We start from the raw sequence: 22,280 nt of genomic DNA on the forward strand, positions 1-22,280 counted from the left end.
TGTAAAAACTGTAAATGCTATTTTGCTTTTATTTTAAACATATTTTTGTTGTAGTTTTACAAAAAAAATCAATAATTGGTACTTTTTTACACTCTGATTTTTTTTTTCTGAATATTGACAGATCTGTAAAGAGAGCTGTTAATGTGAAATATCTTATTTCTTTTTGAAAGTTGAATGTCTTGAAGGTTTTAAGCCACAATAAAGCTAAAATATCAAGTCTCTCTTTTTTTGGGACAGCTCCTCTTTTTATTTTTTTAAACAATTTCAGCAAAGAAGGGCATTGGTAAGCAAACGTCAACCCTCCAACTGTCCTTTAATTTGCCCACTGCTATTTGGTTGCACACACCGTGTTAAATCCCCCACTGGAAAAGAATTAAATCACACCTCACATTCCCTTGCTGGCTGCTGGTGGCAAGTACAGGATCCATACTCATTAATGATCACCAGAGCACCTTCAATATGGTTGGGTTTGTAATCAACGTAATACTCCTGGGCTGACATAGCAGCCATTTGATGCATGGTTTGTTTTTGTTTTTGCTTCCTGCGCTGTGTCACAAAACACTGTCTCAGTTGCCTAAGGCTGGCAGGGAAACACTTCCATGAAACGTACAACACCAAAACTACTATGAGGAACGAGAAGATGAGGGCCATGGTCCCTGTGACCACCTTGTGGATCTGAACAGCATTCTCAGTGTTCTCGTTGGGCATAGTTACCGTGATGGCACTTGTCGTTCTATCCCCTTCGATATCCTGCACATCGTAGTTCATTGTGGCAGGGCTGTAGCTGAATGTTTGGTCACTGTTGTTTGCTACAGCAGACAGGAGGTTAATGTCCATCGTTGGGTCCGTTGCATCTTCGCATAAGTGAAAAGCATATACTGCATCTAAGACATCCTCGCCCTGTGTGTATTCAGGGGTGGCACAGAGGAGGTTGCTGTCGTAGCGGCCTTTGAAGTTGCTCAGCCAAGAGGCCAAGGCGCAAATGTTACGTCCACAATCCCAGACATTTGCAGAAAGGCTGATGCTCACGAGGGACTTCCAGGAGTTTAGGATCCTCGGGTGGATGTAGGTGAGCCGGTTGGAATCCAGCTGCAGGGACTGGAGTTGAGGTACACTTTCAAAAACATGAGGCTCCATGTATTCAATCTCGTTGCCTGAGAGGTCCAGTTTCTCTAATTTCCATGTCCAGTCCAAGGAATTCACCACGATAGTGACTTTATTCCTGCGTAAGCAGAGGGAGTGCAAGGAGATGAGCCTGGGGAAATGGGCCAAGTTCACTTTCACCAAGTCATTGTGCTCCAGGTGCAACTCGGTGAGTTTGAACAAGCCTGCAAAAGAGTTTCGAGCCAGGCTTTTCAACTGATTGTATCCTATGTCCAGAAACTTCAGGCTGCGGCAGTCTTGGAATATTCGGACAGGCACAAACTTGATGGCGTTGGACCGCATGTGCAACGTCGTCAGCTTCCGCAAGCCGTGAAACAGGTTCGGCTCCAGAGCCTGCAGGTTGTTGTAGGATAAATCCACACTGCGCAAGTTGGGCATGGGCCGGAAGGTGGTGTTGGGCAGTTGTGTGATTTTGTTGGAACTCAGGGTGAGCTCCTTAACTCGCCGCAGCTTTTCAAAGGCATTTTCCTCCACTGAGCAAATGTGATTGTGATCCAGATATAGCCACGTGAGTTGCATTAACCCTGTGAACTGTCCGTCAGGCAGCTCGGAAAGGCTGTTGTACCGCAACGACAAGCCCATCACGCCCGACAGGTTGTGCGGCATCTCTGTGAGATTCAGGGACTCGCAGTAGAAGAGCCTCCCCTCGCACCGGCAGAGCTGCGGACACCCACTATTCACGGCTGGAAGCATTTTGAAAAAGAGACCCAGTGTGCACAGGATCAACCCTGGGGGCTTCCTCAGCAGCCAGTTTAAACAGACACCAATAAGAAGGAAATCCATTAGCGAGAATATCCCCAAATGCGCTTGAGAATGTCCATTGAATCTTTTGTCCGACAGTTCCCTTTACGAATTCTGCATCATATTGTATGTAAAACAGGGGGCGAGGGGGTGGGGGCAAGGCAAAAACAAGAGAACCATGGGGGCCAAAGATTTCACTTACGGGGCTTTTGCCCTGTTTTTAAAAAAAGAACAAAACAAAACAGCATGCAAAAATCTGTACAGCATTAAAGTTCAGAGAGGCATTCAAAAGGTACAAGGGGTCTTGTCCATTTTAGCTGCCGCGGCATAGAAAAGAACAATTCTTTTAGAAAGAAAAAAGAAAAAAAAAGATCTCTCTCTTCACGAAAGAATGAAATTAAAAAGTGCCTTACCCACCCTTTTCCAGAGAGTGACAACCTCCATTCAGCGGCTTCCTTTGTGTTTGGACTTAATTATATGCAAGGCTCCAAAAGAGCTCTCTGTTGCTACAAATTCTGTCTCTTTCAGCGTTCTGTGAGGCTGGCAGGCTCACAATGTCTCACTTTGCTCCGTCTCAAAGGGCGAGAGGCAAGTCCAGCTAGCTTCTCTCCCCTCCTCTCCACTCTCCTCCCTGATTTTTAAGCTGACTCCCAGGACCTTCAAGTTTCAGAAGTATGGGCATAAGGCTTGATCTTCCTTCCTTCCTTCCTTGCCTTTCCCCCCCTCTCCCTTCTCTCCCCCTCTGTTCTTTTTTTTCTTCCCTCCCTTCCTCTGCGGTTAATACTGTGACGTGGGGAGGGAGAGAGAGGAGGGGGAGGGCAAGGAGAAAAAAATGAAAGGGGGGAAAAAGAGAGAGAAACCCCTTCCAAAAAACCCCCCAAAAACAAAACCTCTTTACTTAACGGCTTCCCAGGATTTGACATTCCCTTTCATGTCCATCCTTGCAGACGCGGGCGGCGGCAAGCACCAATTTTTTTTTGTTTTTGTTTTGTTTTTTATTGACTCCTCTGATGCAGCTTTACCATTCCTTCCCTGACCGGACCGGCGGCATAAAGATGGCTTTATTCCCCATTGCTGGTTCGCCTTGCTGGTTCGGAGATGCTTAAGAGCAGAGAGCGAGAGCGGCAGCCCAGGATCCCTTCCTTCCAGCAGAAGCAGTATGTAGCTACAGCACGCAGTGGCACCGAGCGCTCACTGAGCGTCGTGAGCTCTCGGCGATTGTATGCCTGCGCCGCGCCTCGCAGCAGACAGGGGCGAATGGGAAAAGGGGTGGGCATTAAAAAAAAAAAGCCAACATTTTAGTGAACCAGTAAAGGGATATATGTTCTCTGATGAAATGGAAAATACTTTAAGCTCCGCTCGCCTTTGCTCAAACACACACACACACACGTATGCACACGCGCGCGCGCAATCGACAGCTGCAGCGGCGAGGCATTTCTTAAGGAGGCGACCAAAACAGGGACCCCTTTGCCTCTCCCCACCAGCCGCTCCTCTTTGTTTAAAGGGTCCCAGCGCATACGAGTCAGGCTGGGGGGGGGAGGGGGGCTTTCAGGAGAGATGTGTCCAAATTACGACATTTGGAGGATATTTGGTTGCTCGAGATGAGGCACTGACTTCCCCCCTTTTTTCTTTTCTCGTTTTGTTCCTGCGGGCGAGAAACGTGCGTGGCGCACACCCCGTTCCTTTTTTGCCTTCTTCTTTCATTTTGACGCCTGTTTTGGAGCAACGTTTCTTTCTTTTTGCGAAAGGGGGGGTGGGGTAGGAGGCTCATGCAACCATCACTGGGTTCATGTGGGAACGGAATACTATTCGGGCTTCGTGCCCTATTGCATCTAGGTGTTTAGCATATGCTCTTGCTAATGACATCTTTATGACAAAACAAAATTGCAGCGCTATAAGCTACAGCATTCGGAAACGTGATGCGTGCGTTTTGGATGCAAGCATTTGGGAATCTAACTACCATGCAGTTTACTTCGTGTGTGTGTGTGTGTGTGGAGGGGGTAAAGCTGGAAGGATTAGACTCCCAGCCCTCAATGACTCTGCTGTTGTTTTGTTCGATAGACTAAGAATTGCCTGCCTGCTAATTTTCGACCTTCATTGGATTTGGAAAAGGCCATTGTTGACAGGCGTTTTCTGCATCCTTTAGTGACTTGGGGAACAAGTACTGCTCTGTTGCCAAGGAAATACTCGCCAATCTTTCCCCTATTCCCCCCTCTTTTCAACATACCCCAAAGTCTGCTGGTTGCCAGTACTTTCAGAGCAGGTGGTTCACGCCTCAATATTTTGATACTTGATTTCTCGATCCTGGCACAGTTGACGGGTTTATTGAGGTGTTGCATAAAATAGGCATGCCAGGTAATAAAAGGGGTGCTCGTTTGAAAGCTGCTCCGTTGAGGAGGGTTTTGAGATGGTGGGCTTCTTCTTGTCCTTTGGCTAATATTGACTGAAATCTTGATTTCTCCTGAATTTGCATTTGCTCTGATGCATCATTGAACAGAAAAGAAAGAAAGAAGATGAGTTAGAATTGCCATTTCGGGAAAATCCTCCCAAACATCACCTATGAAAAATAATGTCAAAAATGTAGAGAGAAGAAGCATTCAGGCACAGTGTATTCAAAGCTTGCCTTTATTATTTGCAAAGTTCGGTCTGCACTTTTCAACATTTCTCATTTATTTTAATATGCATACCTGGGCACTTAAGCAAATTCAAAGCCTGACTCCCAGGTGTATCCCTTTTTGGGGAGGTGAGGAAGACTCAGACTCCTCCTCCTGTTTCTTTATTCCCTGCTCAGGTGGACCATTGCTGCCGATCCTGCCCAGTGGAAGCAATGTATACAAAACCAGCATGGAAGTTGGTAGAGAGCAAGGCAGGCAGGCAGACAAAAGGATGTAAAATTGATTGTCAAAGGCTGCACAGATGCACTGGGTGGCAACTTTCTGTATCCTAGGAGTGAGTCATGGTAAACATGGAAGGTTGCTTAAGTCACAGTGGATGTGAAAGGCATTGGCAATGCATATCTTCAATGGATCAAGTGGTCAACCTGAGTTCCTGCTCAAAGATTTTGACTGTCCTCTGCAAATGGAGATGCTGCAAATCTGTCTTCAAGTTTCAGAACTGGTGGTAGCAGTGTGTGGTGCCGATCAGTAATACTATTTCAAAAAGCTCTTTAGCACATTTCAGTACCCGATTGATTTAAAGATATGGAATGCTCAGATGAGCTGAAAAAGACACAACCTCTCTAAGGCTAAAATCTTAGGAGTATAAAAAGATGTCTTATACTGAAGCACATGTGCTGCCCTAAACGATTGGAGTCCATGTGGTGGTAAACAGCAGAAAGATGTTAAAACATCTGATGGGAGGGTGTTCCACAGGGTGGGCGCCACTACAGAGAAGGCCCTCTGCTTGGTTCCCTGTAACCTCACTTCTCACAGTGAGGGAACCACCAGAAGGCCCTTGGCACTGGACCTCAGTGTCCGGGCTGAACAATGGGGGTGGAGATGCTCCTTCAGGTATTCTGGGCCAGTGTTGCCCTTCAAGAATGTAACAGGGAAGGATGGGGGCAAAACTAGAATTAGTTGCCTCTGCCTGTCAGTGGCTCTGGCTCCGCTACTGTTGGCCTCCCTACCTTCCACCCTGCTAGTCCTAACATTCAACAGGCACCATTGCTTCCAGGGGAGCCAACAGTCTCAGGTTTCCATGTTAATATTTTTATTTTATTTTTTAATAGCAAATTTAACTAACAAGAAAAATTAAGTGGAAGAGGAAAAACAACAACAATCTTTGTGTGTATTCTCTAAACCATGTTTATGCATCATTAAAATGCTGGAAATCTGCAATGCCTAGAGTGTTGGGTTCCCTAGAATCCTAGAGTTGGAAAGGACCCCAAGGATCATCTAGTCCAACCCCCTGCAGTGCATCACAACTAAAGCATCCATGACAAAGAGATCTGGTTTCCAAATTCCTGTTAAACCATGAATTCATGGGATATTTTAAAGAGATCATTACTCCCTGGTCTTAGTTTCCTAACTGCACAAGAATACTCATGGGTGACCTGGATTTTTGCTTCCCTTGGGATGACTTGTGAACAAGAGAAGAACCATGCAAAGGACTCTTTGTAGAAGTGGTCTCTAAAAAGTATAATTCACTTGTGCTAGTTGTGGGACATAGAAGAAATCAGTCATTTAACAGACATGGAAGAAATGTATCTCAGGACCTGCACAGAACAGGATGTGCTGTAGAACTCCCCCCTCCCGATTTTGTTGTTTTTTTTTTGGGGGGGGAGAAGCAACCACTGGAAACTGTAACTAGGAACTGATGGAAGGGAGACGGGAGGCCATGTGTTAGATACAGTCATACCTTGGGTTACAGAAGCTTCAGGTTGCATTTTTTTGGGGGGTTATTGACCGCTGAAACCCGGAAGTACTGGAACGGGTTACTTCCAGGTTTCGGCAGTCGTGCATGTGCAGAAGTGCTAAATCGTGCTTTGAGCATACACAGAAGTGCCAAATCACAACCCGCGCATGTGCAGACGTGCAGCTGTGGGTTGAGAACATGCATCCCGCACAGATCACATTCGCAACCCGAGCATCCACTGTACTAGACCTGCATCTTTTCTAGAAAAAGTTGCTGAGAACTAGAATAGAAAAAAGCAATGGTATTTGAGAAGGCAGTAGAGGAAGAGTTTGCATCCTTTCCTTATCCTGCTTTGCTGGTTCTAGTTAAAAGCCTCCAGTACCCACTATTTTAGAAAGCAGCAGCATGTAACTTTGGGAGAAATTTTACAGAATTCTATGGATTTCTATCTAGACAGGCTGTTCTCTCCCCAGCATTCCAAGTAGTAACGAATTAGCAATGTTCTGTGTCATCTTTCCTCCAGAAACCATTCCTGGGCTGCAGTCCTTTGCATACCTGGTAGCAAGCCCGATGGGATTCAGTAGAGCTTAGTTCTTAACAAAGGGGGATAGGACCGCACCACAATGCTACTTTATGGTAGCACTTACAGTAAACAGATTCTGCTACAAGTGGTTTGCAGCAGTTGCATCCTACCTCCTAGGTGTTGGACCCAGCTCTTGTGAGCTTGATGACACTGGTGGTCTATAGCAAGTAAGATCGGTGAGATGACTTCATGACCTGAGCACACCTAGCCCAAGAGGACAAAGAGACTGTGGTAAAATTCTCTATTGAGAAAGCACACACTTGCAGGTGCACTGAGCACACACCCCGTTTTGGCAACTAAGTAGCTGGTATCTCCTCCCCAGGCTTCTGCCTGAGTTGGACTACTGGAGCAATGGTGGGACCATGCCTCCATCCAAACTTAAGTACCCTCGCCTGATGGGGCTTTCATAAACAACCTGTGATTTCTTCTACATGGAAGTTGCTGCTCTGCCTGCCTCTTGAAGCCCCTCCTGATTTTTGGAGACAGTGGGGAAGGGGGCGGAGGGGAGTCTTATCATCCTGTTCCTCTCCAGAACAGTCTCTTCCTCCATTCCTGCCATGTTCTGCACCTCCTCCTTCCATCACTGACTGCTTAGATTCCCCCCCCCTTCTATTAGCCCCTTCCCTTAGATTAGCTTCAGGGGGCCCTGACTCTGCCACACTCTCCTCAGAGACCTGCCAGTCCCTAACATCTGACCCAGAAGCTTTTCAGGAGGATTCTGGGAGTTCCAGCTTATTACTGCGAGGAAGATGTTTGCTCCCTACAATACCTTCCTTTGCCCATCTGATTCCATACCTGATGTCCTTTTGTAGTCTTGAGGATGGCGCAAGTAATTGCACAACTCAGAGGAAGATGAGATCAATTAAATCCAATCCTACCTCATAGCAAGGTCCTTCAGTGACTAAACACACATTAATTCCATCAGTACCACACATTAATCCCATGTGGATAAAATTATTAAATTGCTATGTTATTGTTTGCCTTCCTGCAACATTGAACGGGGTGTGCCATACAGGAATTCTTTAGGCGAGGAATATTCACAGGTCACCCAAGTTGGCTAAACTTTTCTTGTGCAGAAAAAAGGCCATTCCCTCCCTTAATTAGGAATTCTTATTAAACCAACCAATCAAAACATTACTTCCTCAGTCTTTCTTTGCTATATCAATACCAATATCAATATTTACCTATATCTATATGCAGTGAAACATGTTTCTGATCAAATTATTCTGGAAGTGTCCTCATTCTTTCCCTCACTTTAGGCTTTCATCAGTGGTAAACGCTACACTCCCACATTCTTCCCCAAAAATTTAAATCTACCCAGTGGCAGATTTGTATAAATTAACAGATTTAAATGAGCTTTTATTAAAACTTAGCTGTTAGATGGTAAGCAGCATACATGTATTTAGAGGAAAGTGACTAAATATATGCAAAATTAGGCAGCAAAAGACCCATTTAAGTAAACTTGTGGGAAACGAATAAGCCAAAAATATTCATAGTGGTAACACTGGTGTAACTGATATCAATTTTTTTTTAAAAAAAACACACTATTCTCTGAATTATCTTATACTAATATATTGCTCCCTCCATCATATTTGTGATATCCTGTTTTGCTGGCACAATGTTACCCTCACATTCATGTTCTCTAGCTTCAAGCCAACAATGGGAGCTACTTACAACATGGGACCCACTGTTGATTAGAAAAAGGTGTTTGCCTGTTTCTCCTCTTTGCAGTATGACCAGATGCAAAATAGGACAAGGCTTATCCAGTTCTAATGATCATGTAAAAGAGGAGAGTGTTGTTGTTTTTTTACAGGTGTGGCTTGTTCCGTAGGAGTTTTATCTGTGTGTTTGTTTTAGAACCAACTCAACAGTTTTTTTAGCGGAAAGATGCATTGCTGCTGATGAAACTCAGACGTTCCATATTTATTTATTTTAACAAGATTTATGTACCAGAGAAGAAGAAAAAAGTTAAGTGGTTTGCATAAAATGGTGTAAAAAATTCATTAAAAATAGCAATAAGGACACTTTAAAACAGCCACCCTAATAAAATTATCAAGATATAGATAAATATCAACAGAATTTAATAAATGTATATAATTAAGTTATATGCTAAAGTCGAGATATATATGGTCAAAAACAATGCAAAAAATGTGTCTGCCTAATATCAATCTCTTTAAAACTCCCCTCCTTCATTCTTAAGGGTACAATCATAGCTCAATGCTGGAACACTCATTTTTCATGGAGAAGGTGTACCATTCAGACTGTGGTGTCTCCAAAGGGTATATCATATATTAAGGATGGGAGGGATCTGTGGCCCTCCTAGACATTGCTGAACCCCAAAGCACATCAGTTCCAGCCCAAGATGATGATATGATGGGAACTGTAGTTAAGCAGCATTTGGAGGGCCGCAGGTTTCATACTCCTGCCACAGAGCAAGGCTGGGTAAGCCACCTGCCGAGGACCCAGGGACCATTGCTGGGCAAGGTATGCTACACTTGGCTTGACAGATCAATGCACTGATTCAATATGGCAGGTATCTCTTCTCCTTTTTCATTTAAAACCGTGTTTCAGCTACCCTTCGGTTAAATTTTCCCGGCAATATAGAATACGGATGATAAAGGATTGGAATAAAAACAAACTACAGAGAGCAGAGCAATGGTTAAAACAATCAGAATGAATATTTACCAAAGCAGTAAATTCATAGTGATAGTTCAAACCGTGGGCAGTAAATAATGTATTTTCTGGACACTGGGGCGACATCAAGGATGCTGTTGGGTGAGCTTCCCTGGGGAGGACATTCCATAAATGGGGTGCAACAACCAAAAAGACCTTGCCTCCTCTCACCACCAGCTAACCAGGTGGTGGTGGAATATGGAGGAGAGCCTCAGTTGCTGAACACAGTAGACTTATGTGATAAAAAGGCAGTTTTTAGACACCTTTGTCCCAAGCTGTGTAGTGCTTCATAGGCACTATTGAATTGTGCCCAGAAACATACCTGTAGCTGATTAAGAACTGATAAAATCTGTTACATGTAACCAACTACAGTTAGGAACCCTTGTTGACATGAACTTGTAGAATCCCAACAAAGGCTGCCCTGGCAACCCATGTGCATTCCTTGTGTGAAAATTAAATAGAATGCATAGCCTGATCGCAGTTTTAAAAACATGTAGGCATATGGATAAAATGGGCCTGTGTGCAGTTGTTTCATGTGTTGGCTTACACACATTGAGCACATTGCTTCCTTCTGCAAAATACTTCCAAGGTGGAGTTCTGTAATGTGCAAAAAGGCCTTGAGATCACCCAAGAGTGCCTTCTTAGCAATATAAATCAGTTTGCCACATTTAAACAGCAAAGCACATGGAGATATGTTTGCTGGCGGTGTGCCAAAGCTGCAGCATCTTCGAGGAATGAAGGCGTGCGTATACATGCATATATCTAGGCAGCCTACAAGGCTTTAAGAAACGATAAAATATGTGCTATTTTTACACTGGTGGATGAAGTTATTTTCCTTTCCTGTATACTTAATATTTATATATTACTCATGTCTTTATCCACCCTCAGGCTTAGGGGTGCAATATGATATAAAGATAAATTAATAATATGTCTCACCCTATTAGGGAAACAAAACTGTGTTTAGGCCAGGCAAACAAACACATAGAACCTGTCACAATCCACAGATCGGTTGCCCTGTAGATATTTCAATGATGTTGCATTAATCCGAGCAATTGCTCCAGAGTAAGTGGATGGTAGATTGTGTGGCACTTTGAGATGTTCTTTTTACTGTGGTGGGGAGTGTGGGAATGTTGTGGATAGCAGGAAAGGATATATTGATTAAATATTATCCTTCTTCACTCATACTAGTGAGCTAGTAGCAGAGCACATTCCCTTGCACATTGCTGGAAGCAAGTTGATGGTTTGTTAGAATCATTTGAGTTGAGCAATCCAGTCTGGCTTGTCCAGATTGGATTGTTCCTGGCAAATTTCCCCTTTAGTTCCCTCTTAAAAACAATAATGACATGACAGTCTTCTTTTAAAATAAATGGTAAAGTTTATTTACATTCAGTTCACAGTATTGTCCTACTACAAGTTAGTTACAGGTAGATGTGTAAAGAAAAGAAGTCTGAGCTAGGCCTCAGACTTTCTACCTTGTGGCTTCCATCCTTTGTAAGGATGAGCCATGTGCTGCTGGCTAAGAGCCAGCAGAAGGAAGATGGCAAAAGAGCAGGTGCAAGAGCCAAAGGGCCAAAATAGCAAGAGAGGGAGATGGTTGCATGACTAGCGCCTTTATAGGGTCTGCTAGGGTCACGCCCTTCTACTTGGTCACACACAGGGGTAGGATGCTCCAGAGCAGGTATGACAGGAAGTCCTCCCTGTCTGGAGCTACATTCTCCTTTGTGTGTCCACTCTAGGAAAGAGGAAATGTTGTATTTGACTGCTTCAGGGAATGATACATCCCACAGGGAGTGTATCTTTAAGTGCTGCAGTGGTTGAATTCATTTAAGGAAGGGATGTGAAAACTTTCCCTGCCCTCCCAGGCCATGTTCAGCCCATCTCTCTTAGGAGTCTCTCCTACCTGATCCATCTCCCTGAGTTCCATGCTGGCTGTAGGAGGGAGGGGAAATGCAGCAAATGACAGGCTGGTGCAACCTAGACTTGGGTGGGGCCTAGGAGGTCCCTGACCTCCCACCCCCTTGAAAAAGAAACAATGGACCCTTTAGCAGTACAACAGCACAAATACTTGGCATCTATAGTGTTGTGCCTTGGTTCAGAAGAGGTCTCTGTTGTCATCCTTGCTTCTTCCCCTGGGAGAAAAGTTGTGTGGCCCCCACCTGCTCTGGTTCTCTTATTTGGAAGCTTATGAACTACACGTACACACAGCTTTGAAAAGAGCAACACCCATATGAAGAATGCCTGGCTTTGATTTGCTTAAAGTGGGTGGTCATAGGCTTGTCCTTCCCCCTGCTTATTTTTTGTGTGCTTTTGAGGCTTGCCCTGCTTTAGCTATTGAGAGAGAGAGAAAGGACAGGGAAGGGGTCATCACCACTCTTGCCCTACCCAAACCCTTTTCTATGTGAGATAGTTTCATATTTATTTATCAGACTAAATGTTTTCCCTCTCTGGAGATTGATCTGAAGATGAAAACAGGTCTGGCACTGCCTCCTTAAATAGAACCATTTAACCACTCCTTGAACAGTGGCACTGTCGCAACGGGGTGAGCTCCCATTGCTCGGTCCCTGTTCCTGCCCACCTAGCAGTTTGAAAGCACGTCAAAGTGCAAGTAGATAAATAGGTACCGCTCCGGCGGGAAGGTAAATGGCATTTCCATGCACTGCTCTGGTTCACCAGAAGCGGCTTAGTCATGCTGGCCACAAGACCCGGAAGCTGTCTGCGGACAAATACCAGCTCCCTCGGCCTATAGAATGAGTTGAGCATGCAACCCCAGAGTCATCCGCGACTGGACCTAATGGTCAGGGATACCTTTACCTTGAGCAGCTATGTGCCCCCATGTGAGGATGGAAGTGTTTCAATCTCACATGGCCTTAATGCTGGTCAGGCTGGGATGGTGATGGATCTAGTCCCCGCCCCTGTAAAAAAAAAATCCATCATAACAGCATTGGACTAATCATCCTGAAAATGATTATGTTTGATGTTATCTTTATATTTGAATAATTGTTGTTCTGAAATCTGCCACAAACGGGGGGTACCCAGTGGCGGAGCCTCATGCCAGAGGGGGCCGGAGAGCAAGTGGGGCTGGAGCTGGTGTGCATCCTGGGGGTGGGGCAAGCTGCCCGCAGGGGTGGGGCGTGCGTCCTGGGGGGCAAGGACAGTCACGATGGCACCCTGCCAGGATCGCGCTGTTGGGGGCAGGACGCTCCCTCCTCTTCCTCCGCCAGTGGCAGTACCACTTAGTTATCTTCTTAAATGACCATGTTTTCCTTGTTCATCTTAATGATCAGCAGCAGTCAAAAGTTTAGAGCTTACTCTTCAGGGTACAAGAGTGGGCTTTCTGATGCTTATATTTTTCTAAGCTTATATCTATCAGCAAGCTGTAAAAATGGAATTTGAGTAGTGATTTTAATTTCCCTTTGTGGCTGGCAGTGGGCAAACTCAAACTTTGATCTTTACTCTGTCGTCTTTAATTTCCAAGTGCAGCGAACCATGGTGCTTCTTATAAAGGGAACATTTAAAGAGAAAATCAGGGAGGGAAAGATGACTTCAAGAGTAGTAAGTTAAATGAGTTATTTCTCTGATATTTACATCCGGAGTGCTGCTGACATTTGGTACACGGACCCTGCTAAATGGGTTTTTTAAAAGAATTTCAGTTGAATAAGGAGCCAATAAGTTAGATTAATGTGGCATTTGACCTGCTTCTCCACCCTCACTAAAATGTCACTAATTTTCAGCCCAAGAAAACTTCAAGGTGCTGAGGTAAGTGTTGTTAATTTTCAAGCTGTTGCTTCATTAGCACATGGAATGTGTTATCCTCTGTGAGGATTGGATCTGCTTATTCAGATCACCCTATTTATTTTGACAATGTGCTAAATGCACATCCATTCACTGTAGATGCACTTGCTGTTATCACCAGTAGCTCCCCAGATAGCAGGTACAAGTGTGTAACTATAAAGTCTGTTAATGAGGTGACCTACATGCATATTTATTATTAGTAGTAGTAGCAATTCTAGAATACTTGGATGCAATAGCTTCATGGGTCTTTTCGCGGGACTATTCACATGTATTATCTCCCAAAACCCAGACCAAATGTGTACTATTATTATTTGGATTTCTTACCTGCCCTTCACCATTAGGTTCCACATGGGTTACAACAATTTAAAGAAAAAGCATTAAAATCAGGTAAAACAGATTACAATCATATTGCAATGGATTCTGCAATTTGAAATTTCAAAGCAAGCAAATGATGTATGTAGTTTGAAATAAATGGATGAGGAGAGCCTGGCCTCAGCTGTCCGTGCTTTGGACCTCCTGTATGGGCTATTGCAATGTGGGGCTTCCCTTGAAAGAAGACCCAGAATCTGCAGCTAGTACATAATGCAGCTGCTAGGATTGTAAGTGGAGCAGTCCAATGGGATCGTGTGTTGCTGGTCCTGAAAGTGCTACACAGGCTGCCAGAGAGCTACTTGGTGCAAGTCAAGGTGGCTCGGGACCCAAGTACCTAAAAGTGCTCCTTTCCTAAATCAGGCACCTCAGACCATACAGTAGGCATGTGAGGACAGGTTATGTGGCCATCGGCAGGGCTGCCTGACTGGCATAACAGGGCCTTTACAGTGATTGCTCCCCACTTGTGGAATGCCCTCTCTGGTGAGGTATATCTACATCCCTCATTATTGACTTTCAAGAGGAATTTCAAAACATTCCTGTTTACCCAGGCCTTTGATAGCTGAAAAACACTGTTCCAGAGATCCCTGAGATCCCTGGGTTTTTGTGGGTTTTTTTGGAATTGTTTTAACTGCTTTTAGGGTTGTTGTTTTAATTTAAGGTTTTAGTATCTGTTTGTTTGTTTGTTTATTCATTCATTCCCCACCTTTTCCTCTGATGGGACTCACCGTAGTTTAAAGATAACAACAAGAGCCTCAAAAACAGCAACAACAATAAATAAAAAACAATTTAACATTGATAAAATTATGATAGAGTGAGTAAATACTAAAACTATTAAAAGCATACAAATAATTACAATAAAAGCAGTATGGCACTGGCCTTTTCATTAAAAGCAGTCAGTTCCCCAAAGCCTGTCGAAGCAAGAAGGTTGTCACCTGCCAGCAGAAGGACAACAAGGAGGGAGCCAGCCTGTGCAGAAACCCCCTTCCACAGTAAAATCAGACAGGACAGGTTCTATAGCTAACCCCAAAGTATAGCTGTGGATCTGGACGTTCATCTGCACTCTTATGAGATAGTCACAATGTATGCCAAAATTACCAAAATGCCAAATGTGTCCAACACTCCATTGAGTTGGGTGGGTGGAATGCAGGGCCCTGTGAATTGACCCTGCTTTTGAGGCTTAACTCAATTTCAGGACATTGCATCATGCATTTCATAGCGTGCAAAGCAGGCAATATTAATGCCCCTTTTCTTTCCATCCAGTTCGGAGATGTAAACCATTTCCTGTTTTGCTGCCTGCTTGGTGCCTGCTACTTAATGGCTCTGTGTAATATTGTATTCAGAATTGAATTAAAGACCTTTGTGGTTTACTTGTTGCTGTAAAGGTTATGCGTGTAAATAAATGAACCAGGCAGCACGGTATCTAGAAGGATGGTCACCAGATACCTCTGCAGCAGCCTTCTCTAGCCTGGTGCCCTCCAGATGTTTTCAACTACAACTCCCATCCATTGTGGATCAGGGGAGTTATATTCCAACACATTGGGGGGGGGCATCATGATGGGAAAGGCTATTCTATGTATGTCATAATGTTTTGAAATATTCAGAGGAATGGACCCTGGGAGCCTCACAATCTAAAAACAAGAATTGTTCAAGCTATATAGGCATATATGCCACAGTTAGGCTAAACCTAAGCTGCTTTCTTTTCTTCTATTAAAACAGCCACCTCTTTGCAATACCGACACACCTGTTTATTTTTCTAGCTATGGCCTGTTTATTTAGCTGGCTATTTATTTATTTAGCTGCGGCCCATTTATTCATCTTTCCCTTCAGTCATTCTGCCATATTGCAATAAAGGCAGAACTTGTAATTAGGAAGTAGAGCACACAGGGCCTAAACTGGATCCAAAACTGGGACTGCTTGCTTCAAAATCTTTCAGGGATAAATTCTTTTAAGGTCAACAATCCAGGAAAGAGATGGAACAGGCAGTGCCTCTGCAACATGAAAACTTACGTTTATCCAACAGGTTTTATTCTGCTGTTGCATATAACTCTGATGTAAGTGTCATGACAACCAAACTGAGCAACTTGAGAAGAAGAAAATCATCAGGCTGCTTATGTCAACAGTCACTTTGAAACACAGCCCCAAATGTGCATCCAGACTTTCCTGTGAGATGGGTTCCTCTCCATGTGCACCAAGCCTGCATGGAGAACTCCCTGGTTCAACATGGATGGAGGGGGCCCCTCTCTAGAGGGAAGCAATGGATGCACTTGGAAACCCTATTTCCACAGCAGATTGCTGGCTCTGAGTGAATCACTTCAGAACGAAAAGATTTTGCATCACAAAGATGTTCCACTTCACAATTTGTGAAGATTAGTCCAACATGGGAAACAGAGAGAAAGAAACAGTAATCTGCACTTGTCTTTTCATCCTGTCTCACTGCCCTTCCCAATCATTTAGGATCACTTCCTACTTTGTAAAATATTTTCCAGCCATTCTCACAATAACCATGTGAAAGTGACGCAGTTCAGTGTTACCTTCTTTCTTTCACAATTTTGGAATATAAGTTGGAAGGAGATAGCAACTTCTCCAAGGGATTTTATTTGGACACTCTCTCTCTCTCTCTCTCTCTCTCTCTCTCTCTCTCTCTCTCTCTCTCTCTCTCTCTCTCTCTCTCTCTCTCTCTGTCTCCTAGATGCCAATGCATGACAAAATATATCCAAACATGCAGTAGAATATGCTGTGCCTTCCTTTCTTTATTATGTTTCCCGCCCCCATTCCATCCCAGTATTGATGTTCATTTGAGATGCACTGATCAAAAACTTAGATGTAGTGAAAGTGTCAGGTAATAATTGATTCCTCCCCTCCCTCCTAGGCGTTTCTGGGCCATGCTGGGGAGACTTGCTTTAGTCTCATCAGAATTGTATGCACCAGAAGAGTGCAGCTGTTGGTGTTTATAAAAAAAAAAACAAAAAGCAAAAGAAGACCCCAAGCTGTTAATTGCATTTCCTCACCTATTACAAGGGGTGCTTCCATTTCATTCGCTGTGTCTTGCTGTCCCAGCAGATGTCAAATAGTTAAACAACTATATAATTTTTCATAGACATAGGCAGCCCAGTTTCAGGAAGCTTTTAATGTTTTTTTGCTGCTGCTGCTGTTGTTTCTGTATTTTTGTTGAAAGCCCCCCGGAGTGGCTGGGGCAACCCAATCAGATGGATAGGGTATAATAAATTGTTGTTGTTGTTGTTGTTGTTGTTGTTGTTGTTGTTGTTGTTGTTGTTGTTGTTATGTTCCTTGAGCATCCATGCTGATTTGCCTGCAGGGAGGCTAGACAACATTAGCTGTTTAGCAAACATTCATTCTCATTTGTTTGTGAGGGAGGTTAGATGATGTTGTGCCCAAGCAAATGCTGTCCCACACTTTCCAGTGACTTTTCCCCATCCATCATATCAAACAGCCTGATCTTTTGGGAGAGTACAGAAGAGCTCCCAGCAGGCCCAGCCCACCCATGAGGTGAGGTGAGGTGATTGCCTCAGGCAGCAGGATTCACATGGTCAGCAGAAGCCAATGTAGATCTTCATTCCACCCCCGTGTTCTACATCCAGATCTTTGCTCACTCCTTCATTTCTGGTGGCAAAGAGGGCACCATTTTGTGGCTCACCTCATGTACAAAATGTTTTCAGATGGCCCTGGCTCCGCTCCCAGTCAAGCATAAATGGGCAACCTGAATTTTCCCGTATGTGACTGAAGCTCACCTGAAAATGGTGAGTCTGGAAGCACTCAAGGACGGGGTGGAAAACATATTATGAACAGCAGTTCATGTTTGAGCAGAAATACATGTGCAGTTCTTTCCAGTGAAAAGCTTAGACAGGAAGGAAATTGACACTAAATACCCGTGTTTGTTCTATGCTTTGATATTCATTGGAATTTAGTACTATTCAATAAAACTACCATATTCGTGTAGAAACAAATTTTACATCTAATAGGGAACTTTCCTTATTTATATTGCACCTTTCTGGATGAACCAAATGGCTCAGTTCTGGCAGTCACAATCCTGCTTTTCAAATAGTGAACCTTAGGAACGTATTGCCTTCTACTGAGTCTGACATCTGGTCCATTCTAGGTCACTACTGTCTGCCACATTGTTTGGCAGTGGCGCTCCAATGTTTCAGACAGCGGTCTCTTCCAGCCCTGCTGGATCATGCCAGGGGTTGAACCTGAAATCCTTTGCATGAAAAGCATGTGTTCCACCCCGGAACTTTATCATTTTCCCCTAGAACTATGGTCCTTCTGGTTCTTCTTTACAGCATCTGGCATAAGGAGGAGGAAAGGAAAACTCAAAATTTAATGGAGCTCAGTTATTTCCTGTGCCCCCAACCCCGTTCAATCAAAACAGCTTATAATAAAAGTATAAAATACACCAGACAGAGTAAAAGCAATTGGAAAAAGTCCATCCATCACAACCATAAAAACGGTGGCAGCTGAAACATCAAAAAGCAGTGCAGAAAAATCTTAGAAACTCCAACAACTGGCAGAATTAAAAGTGTAAGCAGCAAATCTCATATGTCAAATGTCAGCTGAAATATATACATACTTTAAAAGGCTTTGCTAGCCATCTGAAAGATGGGGGAAGTGAAATAGATAAGGTGTGCTCATGAGGAATTAAGGTCTACTGTTGCAAAAGATCCTGGACAAAGACATGTAAGGGAAGGCTGATGTAACTTTCAAAGATTTCCCTGGGAAATTGTATTTCTCTCCAAAGGTTTGGTAGTCTTTGCAAATGCTCTAGGCATGCCGCCCACCCGCTTGCAGGATTTTAAGCTATTATGCCAGTTGTCATTCTTTGCACATTCCAGCAGATGGCAACTCCAGTCTTCTTGACATCAGATGACTACAGAAAGTAGAAATATTTCTCTCCCCCCACCCCCACCACTGCCTCAATCTTTCATCTATATACACAGATAAGGCATAGATAGACACATGACTCAGTTCTATTTTTACTGGAATCACCCAGTAGAATCTGATTTTAGACCAACCAGAGAGAAATGGCTTGCCACCTCAAAAGCAATAGAATTGCGCATACATATATATATATATATATATATATTTGCTTTCGTAGATTTTCACGGGTACAGGAATGCAGGTTTTGGTGTCCTCGGGTGTCTTCCCGTGTAAAAGTTGGGGTGTCTAGGCGACGTTTCGACGAGGTCTCACTCGTCATCTTCAGGCTGGTGCTTTCGGCTTCTTGTTACTGGAACAGAGCAGGATCTCAGTGTTTGAGTTCCTATAAATACTGTTGAGGGGGTGTGGTGTATTGCTCTTTAACATGGAACATCACCACAAGAGAATAATCATGGAAGCCATCGAGATAGAGAAACACCCTCACAACATGAACAAGCGTGACGACACATCCCGCTTGCCAGACATCTGGAAATTAGCCCTCCCCACAAAAACTGACACCAGATCCAGAGGCACACAGAACGCCATCACCAATCAACCACACCAGACCCAAACCCAGACCCTCTCCACAGATAAATTACAGACACCATCCAGTAGCCAAACCATGGTGGCACCTCCGGATGCTGCACCCCCCTGCAATCCCTACACAGATCTGGCTGACACAGGCCACAAAACCACAGCTCGCCCCTATACACGAAGCCAAGCCAGAGCACAACTAAGTGCAGTACAGCCATCTTCTCAGAAAAACTCTTCACAAAGTTCAAGAGGTCAAGACACAAAGACTTTAGCAACTAATCCACACCTAATGACCCACCTAAGTGGTACTCAGGATATCACTCAAGAAATCACTCAAGATATCCCTCAAGTAATTAAGGAACAAAAGAAGAAAAGGCACACTAGCCTGGGAACTTCCTCTCTGCCCAGAACATTGGAGGCTATACACCACACCCCCTCAACAGTATTTATAGGAACTCAAACACTGAGATCCTGCTCTGTTCCAGTAACAAGAAGCCGAAAGCACCAGCCTGAAGATGACGAGTGAGACCTCGTCGAAACGTCGCCTAGACACCCCAACTTTTACACGGGAAGACACCCGAGGACACCAAAACCTGCATATATATATATATATATATATATGTGTGTGTGTGTGTGTGTGTGTGTGTGTATATATATGCTTTCGTAGATTTTCACGGGTACAGGAATGCAGGTTTTGGTGTCCTCGGGTGTCTTCCCGTGTAAAAGTTGGGGTGTCTAGGCGACGTTTCGACGAGGTCTCACTCGTCATCTTCAGGCTGGTGCTTTCGGCTTCTTGTTACTGGAACAGAGCAGGATCTCAGTGTTTGAGTTCCTATAAATACTGTTGAGGGGGTGTGGTGTATAGCCTCCAATGTTCTGGGCAGAGAGGAAGTTCCCAGGCTAGTGTGCCTTTTCTTCTTTTGTTCCTTAATTACTTGAGGGATATCTTGAGTGATTTCTTGAGTGATATCCTGAGTACCACTTAGGTGGGTCATTAGGTGTGGATTAGTTGCTAAAGTCTTTGTGTCTTGACCTCTTGAACTTTGTGAAGAGTTTTTCTGAGAAGATGGCTGTACTGCACTTAGTTGTGCTCTGGCTTGGCTTCGTGTATAGGGGCGAGCTGTGGTTTTGTGGCCTGTGTCAGCCAGATCTGTGTAGGGATTGCAGGGGGGTGCAGCATCCGGAGGTGCCACCATGGTTTGGCTACTGGATGGTGTCTGTAATTTATCTGTGGAGAGGGTCTGGGTTTGGGTCTGGTGTGGTTGATTGGTGATGGCGTTCTGTGTGCCTCTGGATCTGGTGTCAGTTTTTGTGGGGAGGGCTAATTTCCAGATGTCTGGCAAGCGGGATGTGTCGTCACGCTTGTTCATGTTGTGAGGGTGTTTCTCTATCTCGATGGCTTCCATGATTATTCTCTTGTGGTGATGTTCCATGTTAAAGAGCAATTTGGAATCTGCAAAATTAATTTCGTGTCCTGTTTCTTTCATGTGTTGGAAAAGAGAGGAAGTTTTTTCTTCTTTTTTGACGGCATTCTTGTGTTCTGTGATACGTGCATTTATTCGTCTGTTTGTTTGTCCAATGTACGTGGCTGGGCAGATATCCTTAATATCCCTCAAGTAATTAAGGAACAAAAGAAGAAAAGGCACACTAGCCTGGGAACTTCCTCTCTGCCCAGAACATTGGAGGCTATACACCACACCCCCTCAACAGTATTTATAGGAACTCAAACACTGAGATCTTGCTCTGTTCCAGTAACAAGAAGCCGAAAGCACCAGCCTGAAGATGACGAGTGAGACCTCGCCGAAACGTCGCCTAGACACCCCAACTTTTACACGGGAAGACACCCGAGGACACCAAAACCTGCATATATATGAATATATATATATATATATATATATATATATGAATGATTTAGAGATTGTGTTAGAGGATTAGTGATTAGATGTTCTGTAAGTTGAAACAAGGTTGAAAACATGGCAAGGCCAAACTGTTCTTTACAACATGTGAGCCTTTTGCTTATGCTCTTGAAACCAATGGTGCATCGATGTTCAAGTCAGATTGTTCTGTGCACAAGAATTCCTTGATCAGACCTATGTAAAAATTCTGAAGAATGATTGACTTGCCTTCAGAGAGGAAGAAAATACGTCAACTGGATGTGTTTGGAATGAAAGTAATTCAATCATTTGAACTGAAACAATTACAGTGGTTTGGGTGATGTAGCTGCACATTTGAAATGATGTAAGCAAGCTCAAATTCTCTGTTCCTCTCCTCTTGAGACCATTGCTAAGCACTGCCTTTTTTGTTTTGTGCTTTATTTATTCCACCCTATTTTTCCTTCAGCTCTTGTCTTCTTAACCTTTCCACACAGAATCTGTGTCTGGTGGATACTTGCCTGCAGAACTTCTAGCAGCAAAGGTCAACATCTTCCCTTGAACAAACACCAGCCATAGGCTACAAATAGGTATCAAATATGCAAGTTCCTTGTCTGCTCATTGTAGAAACTAATGCTCTATATTAGGCAGACTGCCCCTGTCTCTATACAGACTATAGCCTATTTTTCCAAAGGTCTCCCTTTTTCTGGAAGGGCCTTAATTTGTAAACATCTCAATGGTGAATAGGGGCTAGAGAGGAGCACTGATTTTTGACACCTTGTGTGAAATATACTGCTAAGTTCTCGGTGATGCAGTATGCTCCTTTTTTATTCATTTGGTCCATTTGGCATCTGCCTAAGATGATTTCACACCACCAGCCCAATCATAGGGTGGGCTGAATAATAATGGTCACGATGGTGACTATATTAACCACACTTAACATTTATGCAGATATTTGAGTATTTTAAGTACTTCACATAAGTCTTTCAGTGATCCCTGGGATAAGGCTGAGGCTGTGAGAATAGTGCCTCTCCTAAAGCCCACCTATTGTGTCCATTTCAAAGGTGAGAGCTGAACCTACCTGGGATTTCCTCCTTGACTTCTCAGTCTTTGACCTTCTACACTGGTCCTCAGGTAGGAAACTTGGATTGTCATTGAGGGATCTCAAAATTTGGACAAATTTAGAATAACCCTTGGACAAATTTGAAATAACTCCCTATCTCAGCAGTGGATTGGGGAAGGCCCTCCAAAATGGTGCTACC

The 22,280-nt window shown here is 43.9% G+C and overlaps 2 protein-coding genes across 4 annotated transcripts in view; one reads left to right on the top strand and one right to left on the bottom strand.

Annotated features, from left to right (window-relative positions):
* CTNNA2 (catenin alpha 2) overlaps nt 1–22,280 on the top strand; it is a 399,473-nt gene that overhangs the window by 197,611 nt on the left and 179,582 nt on the right. The window contains exon 1 of one of the 3 annotated variants that reach the window (XM_081924923.1): nt 2,796–3,062. The exons of the other annotated variants lie outside the window; for them this stretch is intronic. The gene's annotated coding sequence lies outside the window, so the exon portion shown is untranslated. Of the gene's footprint in view, nt 1–2,795; nt 3,063–22,280 lie in introns of those variants that run through there. 3 annotated transcript variants of the gene reach the window in all.
* LRRTM1 (leucine rich repeat transmembrane neuronal 1) lies at nt 7–2,607 on the bottom strand. Its single transcript, XM_081925095.1, has one exon. The coding sequence runs from the start codon at nt 1,945–1,947 to the stop codon at nt 379–381; it is 1,569 nt and encodes a 522-aa protein (XP_081781221.1). The 5' UTR covers nt 1,948–2,607; the 3' UTR covers nt 7–378.

This window comes from Podarcis melisellensis (genome assembly GCF_964234715.1).
Source record: "Podarcis melisellensis genome assembly, chromosome: 9".
NCBI lineage: Eukaryota > Metazoa > Chordata > Lepidosauria > Squamata > Lacertidae > Podarcis > Podarcis melisellensis.

Bases quoted from the DNA above. Each gene is read 5' to 3' on its own strand.
- LRRTM1 (XM_081925095.1), bottom strand. From the start codon at position 1,947: ATGGATTTCCTTCTTATTGGTGTCTGTTTAAACTGGCTGCTGAGGAAG.